The sequence below is a fragment of the Mandrillus leucophaeus genome, unplaced genomic scaffold (assembly GCF_000951045.1).
Source record: "Mandrillus leucophaeus isolate KB7577 unplaced genomic scaffold, Mleu.le_1.0 Scaffold929, whole genome shotgun sequence".
NCBI classification, from domain to species: Eukaryota; Metazoa; Chordata; class Mammalia; order Primates; family Cercopithecidae; genus Mandrillus; species Mandrillus leucophaeus.
In genome coordinates, this window is record NW_012110130.1 from 430,984 (window position 1) to 451,631 (window position 20,648).

At 52.1% G+C, this 20,648-nt stretch overlaps 1 protein-coding gene across 1 annotated transcript; it reads right to left on the minus strand.

The window, feature by feature from the left end:
• Positions 1 to 1,339: 1,339 nt before the first annotated feature.
• Positions 1,340 to 14,306, minus strand: GRHPR (glyoxylate reductase/hydroxypyruvate reductase). The gene is given in 11 exon segments (XM_011970115.1): positions 1,340 to 2,547; positions 2,549 to 2,707; positions 2,710 to 2,945; positions 4,874 to 5,004; positions 6,341 to 6,476; positions 7,148 to 7,252; positions 8,416 to 8,504; positions 10,340 to 10,456; positions 11,004 to 11,076; positions 12,024 to 12,154; positions 14,133 to 14,306. Coding segments are annotated over 11 exon segments (1,404 nt in total). The 5' UTR covers positions 14,216 to 14,306; the 3' UTR covers positions 1,340 to 2,403.
• Positions 14,307 to 20,648: the final 6,342 nt, after the last annotated feature.

Here is a 20,648-nt window from a genome sequence, read left to right on the forward strand (position 1 = left end):
TAGCTTCCCCATTTACAGGCCAAGACGGTCTCTCAGAGAATTATTTAATAATAGAATTACACACTTTTGGCTCAAGTGTGTCCAGCCACCACTGTAACAAGTACATCTATCAGAATCACTCTTTCCTCAGAGAATCAGACTTTCCCTTGGCTCTGCCTGTGGATCCAAATCAAGCCTGGGTACGTCTGACAGAATACCAGGGTATGGTTTGCCTCCCGGCCCTCCATCTCTACTGTTTGGCTACAGCATGAGTTCACTGGGCATCGGCTCCCCTCTCAGGCCAGCCAACAGGTTGTTAGCTGCCAACATGGACATGGTGTTGCGGGTTCTGTGGGTGGCACTGCCAATGTGGGGCAGGATCACTGGAAAGGAGAGAGAGGAAGATAAGAAGGGTGGTTCAGCAGCCTTCAACTGGGCTGTTTTCATGGCTTGGGTTTGCCAGTAAGAAGAATAGAGACTACCTCATGGTTCCATGCCTTGCCTTTTCTCCCTTGGTCACTAAGCATGACACTCCCCCAGAGCTGAGGTTCAGACTAATAGAGTGAAGGGCCTCCAGGCTACTAAAACCCAGTCACAATGTGATGAAATACTTGTATTCTAGGGCTAGGTGCAGTGGCTCATGCCTGTAATTCCAGCACTTTGGGAAGCCAAGGCAGGCAGATCACTTGAGCTCAGGAGTTCAAGACCAGCCTGGGCAACATGGCGAAGCCCCATTTCTACAAAAAATACAAATATTTAGCCAGGTGTAGTGGCCCACACCTATAGACCCAGCTACTTGGGAGGCTGAGGCAGGAGGATTGTTTGAGCCTTGGAAGCAAAAGTTGCAGTAAGCTGAGATCGTACCATTGCACTCTAGCCTGGATGACAGAGGGAGACTCTGTCTCAAAAACAAAAAAAGGTGAACCTGGGTGCTAATTTGTGCACCTGTACCATGTGCACCTGAAAATGATGCCACATGACCACAAGGTTTCTGAATATAACTCCAAAATGAAATGCTGAACAGCACAGTTATCTCTGTGCCACCCCAGAGCAAGTGAAGTTACTTGCCTCCAAAGAACTGTCAGCCGGGTACAGTGGCATATTCCTGTAGTCCCAGCTACTCCAGAGGCTGAGGTGCAAGGGTCACTTGAGCCCAGGAGTTTGAGGCCAGCCTGGGCCACACAGCGATACGCCATCTTTACCAAATAAACCCCACAAAACTGCTTTTGGGTTTTTTCCAGGTAGAAATCATGTTTCCTTTTAATTGAGTACATTTTCTTCTTTAAATTCATCATCATTGTAATGGGGTCTTTGTTGCCCAGGTGAGTCTTGAACTCCCGGCCTCAACTGATTCTGTCTCGGCCTCCCAAAGGGCTGGGATTACAGGTGTGAGCCACCGCGCCCAGCCATAATTGAGTACTTAATTCACAGTTTCCTCTCCTCTCTGGTAATTAGATCCCCACCTCTCAAGAACATTGCATCTGATCAAACTGAGAGCCAGCATGAACACGGACCCCAAACCAGAGCTTTCAGAATAACAAGGGATAGCAAAAACCAGCCTTTCCCTACACTTAGGAAGGGACCGTGAATGACAGGGTCCAAATTTTCACCATCCAAATAGAAAACCGGGAGCTCAGTGCCAACATGGAAATCAAAATATGTCAGGAATGAAGTGTAGTAACCCATATACATACTCAAGGTCAGGATGGGTTTGGAGAAATTTGCATCTGACCATTTGGCCTCTTCTAGTAGAGAAGAATTTTTGAGACAGAGTCTTGCTTTGTTGCCCAGGCTGGAGTGTCATGGCACAATCAGCTTACTACAGCCTCAACCTCCTAGGCTCAAGCGATTCTCCCACCTCAGCCTCCTGAGCAGCTAGAACTAGAGGTGCATACCACCACACATGGCTAATTTTTAATTTTTTATAGGGATGGGGTCTCACTGTGTTGTCCAGGCTAGATTCGAACTCTTGGTCTCAAGTGATCCTCCTGCCTTGGCCTCCTAAAGTGCTGGGATTACAGGCATGAGCCACCCTAACCAGCCCCATCCCAACATTTTAGACATACAATGAATCAGAATAAATCTGCTCACTCATAAGAAACGTTCCCGGATAATGGTTTTTGGTTGCTGAGATTGAGTAGCACATTATTTCAAAGTGGCAAAATTAAGGGCCATCTAGGAGAATTCAAAAGTGGTGGCTACATTTGCCGACAGGTTTACACAGGACACATATAAACAACCCCCATTTTTTTCAGTGTATATGTCAAGAGGCCAAGCCCCCTGATCATCAAAATACATTATTTGGTACGTTACAGTTTACAGGACAACAGAGGAAAAAACACTTTGTTGGGGTGACTAAATGGCATTTTGCGAAAGGTCCGTGTCACTCTGAAGGGGTGGAAGGACTGAGTCCTATGGCCTTCATTAACTTGACCCCTCCTCTTTGGTTGCAGTGGCCTCAGTGGGAGCTGCTGCTTCTACATGTTCTGCGGGCTTTTCCTCTACCTCTTCCTCACCTTCTTGGGGACAAAGATCTGGGTATTTCTGCATGCATTCCTGCATGGCCCCACAACTGGTCTACACAGCCTGACCCCTTGACATTCTCCATACTATAGTGGGAGCAGGAAAAGTCCAGTTTGAATTGTTTCCCACAGGGGCCGCTGGCTGTTCCCCCAAGGCACAGGCAGTTCCAGTTAATGTCTCCATTTAGCAGCCTCAATCCGTGCTCCCCTCATAGGGATCACTGGGGTCATCAGCTGCGTTGCTTGGAGCTGCAAGGTCTTTTTTCATCACAAATATGATTGGATCCTTCCCTTCCTGCCGGCAGTAGGACATGGCTGCAGCCCAGCGCTTAGATTTTGCAGCAACAGCAGCGGCGACTGCAGCTTCATGCCCTGACCGCCCTCTCCTCAGACCAAGAACTGTCTTTTGAAGCAGTCCAGGGGCCCTGAGCTGAATTCCAGGACCTGGGGTAGGGGTGGGAAGGCAGTTTTCCTGGCTGTGGGCGACAGCCGTGACATCACACCCAGTGCTCCTTGCAGGCTGGGGTGGGGGGAGGGACGGGAGCGTTTCCAAGGGCTGCGATAATGGGAGCATTCACTGGGGAAAGCAGCTAAAGACCTTTTGTTTAGGTGTCCATTCCAGAATGCAAATTAAAGACAGAGACTGGCCCAGACAACCTAAGGCCCTGATTGCTCTGTTAGTCTGGAGGCATAAACTCCACCAGCTACCTGAGCAGATCTTAATATAAAAGAATCATTACGCATAAAGTTGTTAACTCACTAACTGAGCAGGTGACAAAAATCCAAACCACAAAGTGTGGTCCCAGGACCAGCAGCCTGAGTGGCATCTGGGAGCAGTGAGGAGCACCCTCTCTCAGACCCCACCCCAGACCTGCTGAAATAGAAACCCTCGGGATGGGGCTAGCAACCTGTGTGTGATCAGTCACTCCGCCAGGTGATTCTGACGAACATAAAAGTATGAGAACTGGCCGGGAGCTGCTGGGCGCTCATGCCTGTAATCCCAGCACTTCGGGAGGCCAAGGCAGGTGAATCAGCTGACGTCAGGAGTTTGAGACCAGCCTGGCCAACATGGACAAACCCCATCTCTAATACAAAAATTGGCTGGGCCTGGTGGTGCACGCCTGTAATCCCAGCTACTTGGGAAGCTGAGGTAGGAGAATTGCTTGAACCCAGGAGGCGGGGGTTGCAGTGAGTTCAGATTGCACCACTGCACTCCAGCCTGGGCGACAGAGCGAGACTCTGTCTCAAAAAAAAAAAAAACAAAAAAAAAGTATGAGAACCATTGCACTATGGTAGCACAGAGGTAGCAACTGCTGGAGGCACTTCTGGTGCTGCAACTCAGACTTCTGTGGCAGGGGCACTGACTGGCTGTTGCTTTTATCTCTGAGCGGGACTCAGTGCGGCTGGTTCACCAAGTGTTGGAAAAACTGCAAACTGGATTCCCCAGCCACTATGGGGAGCAAACTGGTACTGTGAGGTTAAGAAGTGCTGCTGCCACTCCCCCAAAGACAGGAAGGGAGGGCAGGAGGAAGCAGGCCCTCCCACACCCACACCGTGAGGGCCTGCCAGTGCAGCTGGCACAGCAGAAATGGGGTGTGCAGAGGCCTGGCCCCAGCCCCACAAAGCAGAAGAGAGAAGGGGGCTTTGTTGTGAAACAACAGCTTGAAAAACTGGCCAAGTTATAAATATTGGCATTGTCATTACACTTTTAATTTTTCACACCTAAACTGGTAATAGCAATTTAGAGTAACAGGTTTTACACGAGTCACTGTGGTATAACACATGTAGACATGTAGTCAGCCCACTTTGTTGTTGTTTTTGAAATGGAGTCTCACTCTGTTGCCCAGGCTGGAGTGCAGTGGCACAATCTCAGCTCACTGCAACCTCCACCTCCCAGGTTCAAGCGATTCTTCTGCTTCAGCCTCCCAAACATCTGGGACTACAGGCACACACTACCATACCCAGCTAATTTTTGTATTTTTAGTAGAGATGGGGTTTCACTATATTGGCCAGGCTGGTCTCGAACTCCTGACCTCGTGATCCGCCCACTTCAGCCTCCCAAAGTGCTGGGATTACAGGTGTGAGCCACCACACCTGGCCCACTCTTTTTTTTTTTTTTTTTTCCTAAAACAAATGCTCTCACACCTACACTCTGTTCCTTTAGGGACAGAGACCCAGCAGAACATGCTCAAGAGGACTGCTCCTGTCATACACCCATGTCACTAACAGTGTAAACATTTACAGTCCCTGGTGTGTCCCTTTGGGTTCAGCACTTGCTCACACTAGCTCCACACCCGGCCCCTCAGGACCCCCTGGAAAACACTGGTCCTGCAGGGCAGCAGGGAGTTTGCGTCAGAAAATGCGGTTCTTACCACAGTTCTTCAGGGTCAGGAGAGGGTGGTTTGTAGGCAGTGGTTCTGGGGTCGTCACATCCAGTCCAGCAGCTGCGATCTGACCACTGGCCAAGGCCTGGTACAGGTCGTCCTGGTTTACAACGTCGCCCCTGGGAATGACAGTGGTGACATGGGTACCATGAAAATCCCTCCGCCCAGGCCACCTTTGAGGCAGAACCACCTACAGAATGAATTTTTCCACTCACCTGACACTTGGCACTGACTTTTAAAGCACTAAGTCTTAGGTATACTTACAGTATGTCTGTCAGTCTTACATACTCAGAGAACTCCAGCCCTGCCTCCTCCTAGCTGTGTGACCTTGGGCAAGTTTCTCAAATTCTCCGTGCCTCAAATTATCTGTGTCTCAAATTATCTGCTCTGTGACATAAGGAGAATACCACCTAACTCCCAGGCATGTTGGGAGGATTAAAGCTTTCTTACATGCTCTACTGCATGAACAGGGCCCAGAAGGGCATCTGTTAGGCCCCATCCAAGTGTTTCTGATCTGGTTGGCCCCCAGATCCCCACTGAGAAGCACCACAGTGTGCTATGAGGCACCTGCCTAAACCAGAGCAGAGGAATGAGCACACCCCTAACCACATCCATCAAAGGCAGCGGCCACTGAAGTCAAGAACTGATCTTCTAGAGACTGTATATTGTGCACTAAGTAATACAGGGTCCTGGGCTGTCCTGGGTACACGCAGGCACCTGGTACACGGCAGCTATGACTGGTGCCAGCCAGTCCTGTGGTCCTGCATGTTTGACTCTTCCATTCCCAGGTTACCTGTTTTGTGGCTAAACATTGGTAATTACAGGTACCTTTGGGGTGGATAAGTCCTCAGGGTGACCTCACCCAATCCCCCTTCCCCTAAACTTACGTAAACAGGCTCAAGGGGGACCAGCTAGGAAGGCCTTGGAGTGGCAGAGAAGGAAGGTCTGACCCCCATACATGCTCAATGGCCTGACGGCAGCCCTAGGGACAGTGTGAGGAACTACAACCACGTGAGTTTTAGGGTCTGTCTGCCCAGGGGGGTAAGATTCAAAATATCACTGAACCACAGGCAGCCAAAGCCAGGCTCAGCAGTGTGGGAGGCGGCCTCCAGAGGGCCCTTCAGATCCTGAAGTCCAGCCCTTTGTGGTTGAGGACAATGGGCCTGCCAAGGCTCCCTGGGAACACTCCCTGAAGCCACCCTGCTGTGTGCCAGGCCCTGCCAGGCAGGGGCCACTGCTGAGAAGCAGGCAGGCTAGGCCCACTGCGACAGCTCTTCTTCCCTGTGTGGAGCTCTCGTGTATTCCCACGAATTTCTGAGTTGGTTGGTTGGTTTATGGAAACCAGCAAGCTCAGCCTGGGGTCTTATCAACCACCCACGGGGAAGAAAATCTCCAGATGGCAGCAGTGGGGACGGCTCCTCTCCAGGCTTGCTGGGTAAGGTGGCCCTAGGATACCTGCTGATGTTGACAAACACAGCTGTTTCCTTCATCTTCTGGAAGAAGTCCTTGTTGCAGAGTCCCTTGGTTGCAGGCGTTAAGGAGCAGGCCACAACGATGAAATCAGACTGGGCAGCCAGCTCAGGGGTAGACACTGAGGGAGGGCAGGACTCCATCAGGCACTGAGTCCCAGGCTAGGGACAACCAGATGGTGGGAAACCAGCCCCTTGCTCCCGACTCCCATAACAGAGACTCCCAAGATGCTTCCTGAAGGCCGAGTCTCTACCTGGACAACTCTCATGAGTGTACGAAGTCAAATCACACACAGTGGGACCTGGACCACTCTGGCTTTAATCACCTTCAGGGCCCAAAGTGTCCAGGGGCGTGGGGAATGCTTGAGATCCAGCCTGCCTTTTGCTCACCAGGCTGTGGACCCGCCAGGGGCTGGATCCGCCTGGACTAAAGCGCACAGAGGCTAGGGTAGTGCTTGCCAGTTGATGAAGGAAAAGCCAGTGCAAGTGCCCAGCCCTTCCTCACACCCATCACCATCCCCGCTGCTCCGCCCACAACGGGGATGGCAACACAGGACGCTGAAAGACGGGAGCCCTGGACTGCTCTGCTGGCACGGAGAGGACCTGGGTAAGTCCCTGTGCCTCTTGAGTGGGCCTGTGTCCAGGGGCAGGGAGATTAAACATCTACCAGACACAGCAGCCCCTGGACATGACTGGAGCTCCTGCCCTCTGCCTGAAAATGCCACCATTGAGAGAAAATACTGCCTCTCAACTGGGCACAGATAGGCTCCTGTGGAAATCAAGCTTCACTTACCAAACTCTGCCTGGAATTCCGCTGCTTCCTCAGGCCTGGGCTGGCGCCCTGTGTATAGAAATCTCTGGACACCAAATGGTTTCAGACGCCGAGCAATGGCCTGGCCTAGAGCAAGGAGAGTCCGCGTCTCGTTCCCAGTCCCGCAGAGGGCAGGGGCGCCACCCAGCAGCTCCGGGACAGCGGCCCTCAGGGCAGACCCTTTCATCAGCACAGCCCCAGAGCTGCCTGCTCCTGTCTCCCCCAAAGTGGGTGGGGGGCTGGCTGCCCCGCCATAACCAGCCCCCAGCCAGCCCGCACTGCCCCAGGGATCTGGAGACATCACCTCAGCTCCCCTGAGGCTGTCACTGGCTGATGCTGTCCTCACATGGTCCAAGCCATCTGGAAAGCCACTCAGGTTTTTCCTAACCTCTGAGAACTGGAGAGAGTTTTCACAAAGGAGACGCCTGGTCAAGCAGTCCCCTCCTTCATCTTGGACCCTCTGCTTCTGTGAATGCAGTCTCAGACTCCATTTGACTTTTGGTGGCACTGCCAAACTGCCAGCTCACCCCACACCGACACTTTTCACGTACGCTGCTGCTGAGGCAGATTTGTACAGTTGGATTTTCAGGCTCAGAACGTGCCCCAAAGCTGTTGGGTTCCTCCAAGCAACTCTCTAGTGAGAGGCAGGGCTGTTTGCTGGTTAGACAGTTTCTCCACACTCTCCACCTCACCTGCACCCCTGCACCAGGCAGGATGACAGAGAATCCCAATAGATAGCTGCTTGGCTAGGCCCAAGCGCTTCTGCCAGGCTTCTCCAAATAACGGCCACTGGAAGAAAAGTGGCTCTGCCTCATCTGCAGAACTGCAGATCAACTCTGCCCACCGAGCCCTCTGGCCCGAGTTAGGGCTTCGTGAGTCACAAAGCTTCCAGAACCAAAGCTGGAGCAGGTGTCGGGGGAATGGGCTCTCTCACAGTAACCACTCCTAAGGGCCCCAACACAGCATTTGTAGTCTTCATCTGTTCTTTATGGAGCTGGAATCATGAAGCCCCCTGACCCTCAGGCAACTTGCTTTTATCACCTAGTGAGTTCTTAAGGAACTCCTGCTTTGGTTTATTTATATATTTGCCTGTGTTTTACAAAACTGTAACCCTCACTAGAGATACCTCTACTGCAGGCAAAGTGCCCTGACAGCATGTGGGTCTTCTCAGCCTTCAGACACGTGGTGCCAGGGATGCAAACCACAGCTGTGAGAGCCGGGGCGGGCAAGTGGGCAGGTGGGGGCCTCACCTATGCGCCCCAGCCCGACGATGCCGACAGTGCTCTGCGTGAGTCCATAGCCACACAGCCAGAGGGGCTTCCACGAGGTCCAGCCACCACTAGGGGAGAGAGAGTGGCAGGTGAGAAGCCCAGCCTTGGGCCAAGATGAGTGGCCGCTGAGAACCCAGCACCTCTGACTGTGGTCCAAGGTACAAACCCATCCTCCAGGTCAGGGACTGAGAGTGGGATGAGGCACCGCCCCTCAGCGCTGCAGACGAGCAGCAGCAACGACTCCTCCTTTAAAGCCACTAGGGACACAGAACTTGAGGGCGGGAAGGGGCCTTACTGGCTCTCATCCTGTTTTGCAGATGGGAAAACAAACCAGACAGGGTGACCTACCTGAGGTCACACAGCCGGAGAGAGCTGAGAGCAACAGGCTGCAAACTCAGGATTTATGATTCCAAAACAAGTTCTCTTGGCACTTTAGGGCAGCAACAAAGAGTACAGCCACAGGGCCCACGCTGCTGCCCTGGGCAAGAGACGGAGCCTGCCCTGAGCCACCTCCCGTAGACATGCTGACTCCCCAGACAGGACAGCGAGCAGGACTCAGCACTGTCTACTCTGCTCCACGCCCCGTGCCGGGGCCCACGCTGCTGGTCACACACTGTGACAGCCTGCGTTTGCACACCTCCCACCGTGACTCAGGCCAGTCCCTCCATCTGCACATGGAATGCTTCCCCCAGCTTTTTTTTTTTTTTGAGAAAGGGTCTTGCTCTGTCACCCAGGTTGGAGTACAGTGATATGATCCCAGTTCACTGCAGCCTCTGCCTCCCGGGTTCAAGCAACCCTCCCTCCTCAGCCTCCCGAGTGAGTAGTTGGGACTACAGCGTGTAACACCACACCTGCCTAATTTTTGTATTTTTCGTAGAGACAGGGTTTTGCCATGTTGCCCAGGCTGTTCTCTAACTCTTGAGGCTCAAGCAATCTGCCCGCCTCGGCCTCCCAAAGTGCTGGGATTACAGGTGTGAGCCACCGTACCCGGCCCACTCTAACTCTTGATATACAGGCCGAAATCCCTGATCTGAAACCTTCAGGCTAGATTTTAAAATTGTTTGGCCTTTAAAATGGCAGCATGGCGCAGGTGGTAGATTCCACACATCACCCTCTGCAGTGTCTGGGCAGCACCCTGTTTTAACCGGTGTTACGTCTGCAGCAAAACTTAGGAAAGTCACATTAAGTGGGAGAAATAAAAGCCTTAAATAGTCTCCTGTTAGTATGAAAGAACTTTCAGCTGTCCAACGTTTTTAGATTTTTGGCATCTAAGGGACCGTGGACCTGCAGCCTTCAGGACTCAAGCAGACGCCCACCTGCTACTTATTCTGTGAAGCCCTCCCTGATCCACACTCTCCCGGCTAGCCCTCACCCACCAGCAGAACTTGTTTGTCCTCCCTCATCCTCTTCTCTCACCACTTCCCTTCCTGCCTTTATTGCAGCTCTGCCTCGTGCTTTAATTATTTTAGCTGAGTCCTCACTCAATGGGGCACACCTGGGGTCAGGGACTATGCGTGGGCCAGACTGGCACCAGTGATCAGGACCCAGTGCTGAGCAGAGCCAATGTTCCTGCCAGGCGTTCACTTTTTTTATTTTTATTTTTTTTGAGACGGAGTCTCACACCGTCACCCAGGCTGGAGTGCAATGGCGTGATCTCAGCTCACTGCAACCTCTGTCTCCTGGGTTCACATGATTCTCCTGCCTCAGCCTCCCAAGTAGCTGGGATTACAGGGGCCCGCCACCACACCTGGCTAATTTTTTTTTGTATTTTTACTAGAGACGGGGTTTCACTGTGTTGGCCAGACTGGTCTCGAACTCCTAACCTCATGATCCGCCCACCTCAGCCTCCCAAAGTGCTAGAATTACAGGCGTAAGCCACCGCACCTGGCCTGCGTTCACTTACTTCTTCACTTCCTCGATGGCCTCCGGCAACCGGCGGCAGGTGGTAAGTAGCAGGGAGACTGCAAGTTCCGCGGTGGTATCTGTCAGGACATCTGGGGTGTAGCCAACTCGGATCCCACTACGAATCAAACATGTGGTGGTAACATCAGCCTCAACCACCTTTACTGATGTCTACTGCTGGGCTATTTCCATGGAGTTACTTTGTTCCCTCTTTGATCTGCCTGCCAGGAAGCTCAGAACTATAAATCAGCACTCAAAAACGTTCAGTCCTCATTCCTATTTAGATTGTCTCCCACTTTGGAAGGATATGAAGATGGAAGATTAGGGTTCAAGGACTGAACAAGTAACTTAACCTTTCTGAATTTCCTCATCTGAAAGAGAAAGAATAATACCTGCCTTTGCTACTTCAAGGTATTGTTGTGGGGATCAAAAAAGATAATGAATGTGAAAGGGTGCCACCTACACAGAAGTTACCCACTGTTTCTGACCGCTGGGGTTTATTGTAACTGACCTGTGCACATGTGGACAGATTCTATCATCAGCCACCTCACATTCTCCCTGAATGGCCGAGGGATATGAAGTAAAAACAAATCAACAGCTCCTCTTTCTTTCTCTCATACCCACCCCTCTCGCTAGGCCCCCTCCAGATCCCAAGCTACAGTTACCGCTTCTTGATTTCATCCAAAGCCAAGTGGTCCACGCCCACGGACAGGGTGCTGATGACTTTGAGATTGGCCCCTGTTGTGCAGAAAGTGCTTTGTTAGTATCTTTCCTCGAGGAACTCAAAGCCACAGCACTGGGGACTATCATGGGGACACCGCTTATTATTGTTTTCTTAGAATAAGAGGCTGACATCTCTGTTCTTCACTTAAAACTCTGAATAATCCCCTTTGACAGCCTCAGACACTGCATCTCAGGGAGGTGAAGTGGCCTGGCTCAGTCACAGGCAGAGTTGGGTTCACCTCAGGGCCTCTGCCACCAAGGCCCCGCTCTTACCCACTGGGCTGTCCACCCAGTGAGGCCTCGGGTCTCCTTCAGCCATGCTGGGGCCTCCCCCATGGACACCTCTGAGAGTGCCAAGGTGGTAGCTGGGACGCGACCCTCTCTACCCCCTCCTGCAAGCAAGACACCAGAAAGCTTCCAGGCCAAGGCCCGGGCACGGGGTGGCTCAGCACTGACTCACAAGGGTCCCTTCCCATCTGGCAGCCCTGAGTCTGAACCTTTTCTCAAAACTGTCACAACAGCCTCGCAGGGGGAGGCTGATCCTTCCACGGGCTGAGAGCCATGGCCGCGGCTGCGGGAGGACATCCCGCTGGAGCTCGGCGCTGAGCTGGGTCCTCCCTCACACGACGCACAGGCCCAGAATGGCCAGGGTCTTGCTGGAGGTCACAGAGCAAGGTTGTGGCAGGGCTGGAGAACCCAGGGCCTTGGATGCTCTTCCCCACACCCACAGTCTCCACACCACGGTCTTTGCCTTCCCAGGGCCCCCCTGCCAAGGGGTTCACAGCAGGAGGGAGGGGCAGGGCCTGTGCCAGAGCAAGCTATCTGCCCGCTTAGGCCTGGTATCGCAGGAAACGCCGTCAGAACCCAGACAGCACTGCAGAGCAGCCCAGGAGCCAGTGGCGCAGGCTGAGGGGCCCACAGGCCCAAGCCACCCTCGAGTCCCCTGCCCACCCAGCGCGCACCTGCGGCATCCAGGATCCTCTTGTCCACACGGTCGGAGAGGAGGCAGAGCAGGCCGTGGGCCCCCGCCACACCTCGCTCCAGCTCCTTGACGGGGATGGGCTCATCCGAGTCCCACTGCTCCACCTCACAGCTGCGGGGAAAGGGAGGCCCTCAGGAGAAGCAGGAGCCGCACACCTGTCCCCGCCCCTCCCAGCTGGGAACCCTGGCCTCTGATGGTCCTGGCCTCAGGCTGCCCGGGGCTGGCTGAGGGGAGGCAGGGTCAGGCAGGGGTGGCCTCAGAACTGTACCGAGAGAGCAGGTGACAGGTGAAGGGCTGAGGGGCCCCCAAGCAGAGCCTAAGCTGCAAGGGGAAGGCATGGGGACAGCTCTCAGGTCAGCACAGAGAAGAGCTTTCCCACACTAGCAAGGGCTGGGTGGCCAAGCGGGCAGCCAACTGCAGGGAAGGCCCGTGAGAGGCAGGGTGTGCCTCAGGTGGGGGCCTGGATTCAATGGCCTGTTGCATCTCTTCCTGTCCGTGGAGTCCATGAAATAGAAAACTCTCATAGTTGGACTGGGCCAGGACAGATAAGGTCAAGGTCACCCAACGCTTCCACGGCAGCTCACGGGAACCGGATATTTGTCCCAGTGGTGCACCATGGAATTCAGTACAGCCAGCACGTGTGGAGCCTCTATGCGGCAGGACACAGGATAGCTACTCGCACCTCCTGACCAAGCCCGGGCCACGGACCACTTCATCCACCTCCCCATGAGCAGGATACAGTGTGAGCTACTGTTACCACGAGCACGGCTGCTGCCTTCCGCCCTCTGCTCTACAAAGTGGGTCCTTGGCAAAGGTTTTGTTGCAGTGAACAAAATGTGAAAATCTCATCTGCCCCTAGAACTGGCTGCTGAGGCGGGGTTGCATCCTCTTCCTATCTAACATTGGAAACACAAATCTGATCAAATGCAGTGATCAGACAGCAGTCAGATGCAGAACTCCCAGGAGTTCCTCCACCTGGGAGCCGCGTGGCTTTGGGAAGGAACTTAACCCTAAGTCCAGCCTCCAGTTTTTCATTAGTTTTTAACAATGCTGCCAGGATTAAAAGTTTATGTATATGAAGCACCTGGTAAGGTTGGCCCACAAAAAGGGTTCCATTTAGCAAGGGTGGGCCAGATGCAGTGATTCATGCCTGTAATCCCAGAACTTTGGGAGGCTGAGGTGGGAGGATCCCTTCGTACAGGAGTTGAAAACCAGCCTGGGCAACACAGTGAGACCCTCGTCTCTGCAGAAAATAAAAAATTAGCCAGGCATGGTGGTGCATGCCTGTAGTAGTCCCAGCTACTTGGAAGGCTGAGGTGGAAGTATCGCTTGAGTCCAGGAGGTTGAGGCTGCAGTGAGGTATAATTGCGCCACTGCACTCTAGCCTGGATGAGAGTGAGACCCTGTCTTAAAAATAAATAAATTAATTAAAAGGGTCCTCAGGCCGGTCATGGTGACTCACACCTGTAATTCCAAACTTTGGGAAGCTGAGGCAGGAGGATCGCTTGAGCCCAGGAATTTGAGAACATCCGGAGCAACAGAGTGAGACCCCCATCTCTACAAAAAAAATCAGAAAATTAGCCGGTGGTGATTGTTTGCACCTGTAGTCCCAGCTGCACGGGAGGCTCAGGTGGGAGAACTAATTGGGCCCAAGAAGTCGAGGCTGCAGTGAGCCACGAGCGATCAAGCCATTGCACTCCAGCCTGTGCAGCAGAGTGACTCTGTCTCAAAAAAATAAATAAATAAAGATAAGTAAATATAAAGAAAAAGAATCATCAAAGGCCCCTGCCAAACGTCCGAGGGGGCCAGGTCAGTGACCGCCACATCCCTGACCCCACGTGCCCTGCGGGAGCGTGGAGAATTAGCCTGGACCTTGCCTCAGGGGCAATCTCCCCCTCTCCAAAGCCGGAACTGCAGGTCCCAGCGTCGTCTTAAGAGTCCTGGAGAGAACTGGGCCCCAGAGAACTTTCTCTGAGCCTCCCCAAAACTCCAAGCCCGTCCCAGCCAGCCACAAGGCCCAAACGCCCCGCCCGGCTCTCCGGTCCCCGGGACCGCCCCGCCCCTCCCCCACGGGGCCCGGGGCTCTTACTCTGCCGCCCGGGCGAGCGCGGCCCTGCCCTCGGGGGGTATCCTGCGGGTGACGAACACCTTCATGAGTAGCACCGGTCTCATCCGCCGTGCAGCCGCCGACTCAGACCTGGCAGGACGGAATCTGACCCCGGAATGGACCTGGGCCGGGGCGGGGCCAGGCTGGAGTGGGCGGGAGAAACGCCGCGCGACGTGCGCAGGGGGGTGTGGCTTCGCCTGCGGGAGTGCGCCGTTGCGGCTGGGCTGTGACTTCGCGTGCTGGGGGACTGACAGTCACAGTGACCCTACACAGTGTCCTTGTGTGGGGCGGGGCGGGAGGTGTGCGCCTCGTGCCACTGGGGAATCAGGGCCCCGGGGGAGAGGGAGCAGTATCTTCTCCAAGGCCTCATGGGACCCCTGGTTTCTGTACACGCTCAGGGTCCTGTTTCCACAGGCTCAGGCCTTAAGAGACTGAAAGCCCCTACTTTTTCTGTCTCTTGGGTTGGCCCAGGGTAGAAACCCAGGTTCCAGGCTGTGAGGAAGTCCAGGACACACAGAGACGTCATGTGTAGGGGTTCAGGCCAACAGCACAGCCGGGGGCCCAGCTGACAGCCAGCTCAATGACCAGAGGTATGAGGAAGCCTTCCGATGACTCCAGGCCAACTCCTATCTGACTACAGCTACAACCGCACGAAAGAGCCTTTAGGATAATCACTGGCTGAACCCAGAGCCCAGTCAACCCCGGAACCATAAGAGATGATAATGCACTGACTGCTGTTGCTCTCAGCCGTTCAATTTTGGAGTAATTCTTTATGCAGCAATAAATAACTGATACACTATGTGTGCGAAACCCAGAAGCCGTAAGAATACAACTAATTCTCTATTAAAAAATTAACCGTACCATTCTGAATGCATCTGATCTTGGAAACTAAGCCTGGTTAGGGCTTGTATGGGAGACTGCCTGGAAATACCAGGTGCTACAGGCTTATGTTTATCTAAAAAAAAAAAGTAATAATAACAAAATCATAAGACAAACCGGGAAAAATACCATATATTTGCAACTCATTTTATAGACGAGGGGTTAATTTCCTTATTGCACAAATAGTTCCTAAGACAAAGATGCCCAGCTTATCTGAATATGCAAAGGATACCAATGGACAGTTTACAGAAAAGGAAATGGCTTTTAAATGTATAGCCAGGCACGATGGCTCATGCCTGTAATGCCAACACTTTAGGAGGCCGAGGCAGGCAGATCACTTGAGGTCAGGAGTTTGAGACCAGCCTGGCCAACATGGTGAAACTCTGTCTCTACGGAAAATACAAAAATTAGGCGGGCGTGGTGGTACATGCCTGTAATTCCAGCTACTCAGGAGGCTGAGGCAGGAGAATTGCTCGAGTCCAGGAGATGGAGGTTGCAGTGAACCGAGATCCCACCACTGCACACTCCAGCCTGGGTGACAGAGCAAGACTCTGTCTAAAAAAAAAAAAAAAAAAAAAAAGATGAAAAGTGCTCAACTTGACTCAAAAAAGAACTGCATATTAAAATTACAGCAAGATACCAATGTAAAAAATAATACATTGGGGAAACAGGTGCTTTCATACGTTGCTGGTAGGAGTATAAATCAAGCAACTTCAATAAAAAACATTTGGCAGTAGCTATCAAAATTTAGACTGCACATCTTTTTTGACCCAGAAATTTTGCTTTTAGGAATTTACCTTACAGACATATTCACACATGTGCAAAATGCTGTCTGCCAAAGGCTCTTCATTGTGGCATTGTTGGAATAGTAAAATATGGGAAACAACCTAAAGGTCCATTCATAGGGGACTGTTTATTACATATGCTTCATTCCTACAGTGAAATATTCTGCATCAATCAAAAGAGTGAGGCAGCCCTGTGCGTACCAGTGTGGAATGATCTCCAAGATGTATTGTCCAGTGAGAAAACAGGGTGATGCAAAGTGCATATGTTACCATTTATAGGAGAAAGTATATGCCCATTTATAGGAGAAAGTATATGCCCTTTTTTTTTTTTTTTTTTTTTTTTTTGAGACAGGGTCTCAGTCTATCTAGGCTGGAGTGCAGTGGTGCGAACTTGGCTCACTGCAACCTCCACCTCCTGGGCTCCAGTGATCCTCCCACCTCAGCCTCCTGAGCAGCTGGGACCACAGGCACGCACCACCACACCCAGCTAATTTTTTGTATTTTTCGCACAGACAGGGTTTCACTATGTTGACTGGGCTGGTCTCGAACTCCTGGACTCAAAGCAATCCACTTCCAAAGTTCTGGGATTACAGGCGTGAGCCACGACACCTGAACACCTATTCCTGTGTGTTAAATATCCCTGGAAAGATGTACAAGAAACATCTTTCTTGTTTCTTTGGGAACAGGCCGGGCACAGTGGCTCATGGTTTGTAATTCCAGCACTTTGGGAGGCTGAGTCAGGAGCATTGCTCAAGCCCAGGAGTTTGAGACAAACCTGGGCAACATAGCGAGACCCTGTCTCTAAAAAAAAAAAAAAATTGTTTTTAATTACCCAGGCGTAGTGGTGTGCATCTGTAGTCCCTGTTACTTGGGAAACGGAAGTAGGAAGATTGCTTGAGCCTGGGAAGCTGGGGCTGCAGTGAACTGTGATCGTGCCACTGCACTCCAGCCTGGGCAACAGAGTGAGACCCTGTCTCTAACAAAAAAAAAAAAAAAAAGGAAAAAAGAAAGAAAAAGAAAGAAGAAAGAAGAAACTGGGGACAGTGGCTGTCTCTGGGGAGAAGAACTGGTGAAGGGGGACAGAGTAAGAGACACAATTTTCACCCTTTGGGAGTGAATTTATTGTGCATTTATTATCTATTCTCAAAATAAAGAAAACATTCATTTAAAAATAGCACTTGGCCAGGCACAGTGGCTCATGCCTGTAATCCCAGCACTTTGGGAGGCTGAGGCGGGTGGATCACCTGAGCTTAGGAGTTCGAGACCAGCCTGGCCAACATGGTGAAACCCCATCTGTATTAAAAACACAAAAAAATTAGCCAGGCATGTGGCAGGTACCTGTAATCCAAACTACTCAGGAGGCTGAGGCAGGAGAATCGCTTGAACCCAGGAGGTAGAAGTTGCAGTGAGCCAAGATCACACCACTTCACTCCAGCCTGGGTGACAGAGCGAGACTCCATCTCAAAAACAACAACAACAACAACAAACCTCTGTCTCAAAAATAAATAAATGAAATGAAATGAAATAAATAAATAAAAATAGCACTTGGCTAGATGTGGTGACTGATTCCTGTGATCCCAGCACTTTGGGAGGCTAAGGCAGGAGGACTAATTGAGGTCAGGAGTTCAAGACTAGCATGGACAATATAGGGAGGCCCCCCCACACCCTTGTCCCTACAGAAAAATCTAAAAATTGGCTGGTTGTGGTGGCTGAGTCCCAGGAGGCTGAGGCAGGAGGATCACTTCAGCCCAGAAGTTCAAGGTTACAATAAGCTATGATTGCACCACTGCACTCCAGCTTGGGCAACAGAGTGAGACTCTATCTCAATAATAATAATAATAATGGTCTCCAAAACACTTCCTGCTGTCATTTTGAGTCCTTGCACACTAAATATCAATTCCCCTGCCTTAGCTGTGGCCTTGCCCCTTCATTGCTCAGGTGTCTCCCAGGCTGCATTTCTACACTGATGCCTCTGGAGTGAGCAGCTCCAGCCCCCTTCACCAGCCTCAGCGCCATAAGCCGCCTCGCTCCTGCCTCCTCCACCTGAGCATCCCCAGGCATCTGGAACTCAACACCTGCCAACCCAATTCATCCACCTTCTCCCCAGTACCCTACCTAACACCTGCGCCCCTCCCGCATATCCATCAAAGGGACAGCCACCCCAAGCCAATACCTAGAAGTCACCCCTCACTCGTACATTTCACCCCTCCCACTCCCACAGGCTTGCATGGTGGTTGAGAGCTTGGGTCTGGAGCCAGGATGCTGGGTGTGAATCCAAGCTCGGCCTTTGGTAATAGTGTGACTTAAGCAAATGACTTCATCGCTCTTGCCTTCAGCTTCCTGTTTGTAGACTGGGGAGAGCGACATACGCACCCTACTGATGGTGAAACATGGAAATGTTAGTGAGTGACCATGTCCAGTGCTCAGGGCAGTGTCTGGAACTTACTAAGAGCTCCCAAAATGCCAGCTACTTATTATGATGACTGGTTTTACCCAATGAAGCCCAGGTCAGGCCTCCTCTGCTTAGCAGATCCCTCTTCCTGTGCCCTCAGCTGGTTCTGTTCCTACCACCCAGGAGCACTTATTGAGCCCCAGCTGTGTGCATTGCTTTGGGGGAGGGGACCCACTAACCTTCCACGTCCCCTCCTGGCCCTGGTGGACAGCTTTCTCCCGTGCTCAGTGCCCTTGTTTGTCCTGGTGTGTGGGAGGAGCTGGGCTCAGGATTAACAGAGGACACTCACTGGTTAACAGAGGCCGAAGGGCCTGGCCTGAGGACAGAAAAACACCTCCTTTTGTCAATGTTTGATGTGTTTCAGAAATGTTCCCTAACCAGGCAGCACAGATAATGGTCTGAGGGTAAGACACTTATTAATGTGTTACTTAAGAGAGGGGGTAGCAGGGTGGAGCTGTGGCCAGGATTCAGGTGGCCCAGGGACTTGCTGTGTGATCTTCAGCGGGTGATGTCGCCTCTCTGTGAATATCATGCCAGTTCGCCTCTCTGTGAATATCATGGGCCCTCACGGAGCAGAATGGATTCAGATCAAATCAGTGAAGAGGTCACTCTGTTGTCCACTGGGCCTCCCAGGCCTAGGAGCAGGTAACTAAACAGCCCTGGAACAGAAGTGAGGTCAGCGGAGCCAAGGGCAGGCCTGGGCCCCTCCGCTTATCCTAAGCTGGCTTCAGCTTCTGTGTCTCTGACCAACGGCCATCCCAGGGCACCCAGGGTTGGTTTCCTTGAATGGATTCGTGTTTGTGAAGTACCCATATACGTGTGCTGTGCTGTTGTAAGCACTATATATAGCACGTCCTCTCCACAAGCCAGGAGGCAGGTACCATTATTATCCCCATGTTACAGGTGAGGAAACTGAGGCACACAGTAGTTTTTAATAACATCTTGTTAGTGGTAGAGTGGAGTTTAAACCCACTGGCTCCAGAGCCTGAGCCCCTCACTTCTCTCCCCCATAGCTTAAGTGCCTGATGAATGTCTAGCAAGGCCCAGAGCCCATGCAAACGCTGCCTTGTTTGACAATCGCAATAACCCTCAAGGGTAAGCGTTATACCCATTGTGTGGCTAAAGAAACTGAAGCTTAGAAAGATGATCTGACCTCACCAAGGTCAAACAGCTTGTAAGCGGGGGAGCCAGGATTCAGACGCAGGTCCCTCTGACTGCAAACCCTGGGGCTGCTGTGGCTTCACATGGTCCCGTGCACTTCCTCCAGCCAGTCAGCAGCTGACCCAGGCCTGAGTGGCTCATAATATTGGGCATTTCATATAGGAACCACACCAAGTATTGAAGAGGTCATTTCTGGACTGAGACTGCCTCGTCCAGGCTCCTGAGAGTACACACATCAGACCGGGCTCAGAGACCAGTCTGTGTGACCAAAGGCCCCTGCCTGGAACAGCGTGGCCAACATGGAACAGACCTAGCATGGATGGTCAGGACACTCAGGCCCTGGGAATGGGAGCGGTCCCTGACCGCATCCCCCAGCCCATTCTGACAGCTCGTCCACACGGACACAGACACCTTAACACACTCAAAAAGGACCCTCCTCAGGATGACCTTCAATCCCACCCTAAGGCACACCTGCCAGTCCCCCAGCCTCTGGGGCAGTGGGTGTCATTCTTGGCCCCGTCACCCTCCAAACAAGTCTCAAGGCTAGATGGCATTATCATCTCTTCTGGTTCCGGGGTTGACTGGGCTCAGCCAGTGGTTCTCGTTCAGGCTCTTTTGTGTGGTTGTAGCTGTAGTCACATAGGAGTTGGCCTGGAGTCATCGGAAGGCTTCCTCACTCATACCTCTGGTCATTGAGCTGGCTGTCAGCTGGGCACCGGGCTGTGCTGTCGGCCTGAACACCTACACATGACCTCTCTGTGTGTCCTGGACTTCCTCACAGCCTGGAACCTGGGTTTCTACCCTGGGCCAACCCAAGAGACAGAAAAAGTAGGGGCTTTCAGTCTCTTAAGGCCTGAGCCTACAGAAACAGGACGCTGAACGTGTACAGAAAGCAGAGCTCCCATGATGCCTTGAACAAGATACTGCCCCTCTCCCCCGGGGCCCTGATTCTTCATTAATAAGTGTGAGGAAGATGTACTAGAGCAGGGACTAGCGGACTTTTTCTTCAAAGGGCCGGGGAGTCAATATTTTAACACTGTGGCCCATACTGTCTTTGTATGGGCCACATACAAAGACATGTGTATGTGGTGGCCATACACATGGTGGCCACTCCTTAACGCCACCATTCTGGCCCAAGAGCAGCCATAGACAATACATAAACAAAGGGTGCAGCCAGGTTCCAATAAAATTTTGTTTATGGCCATTAAAATTTGAATTCGC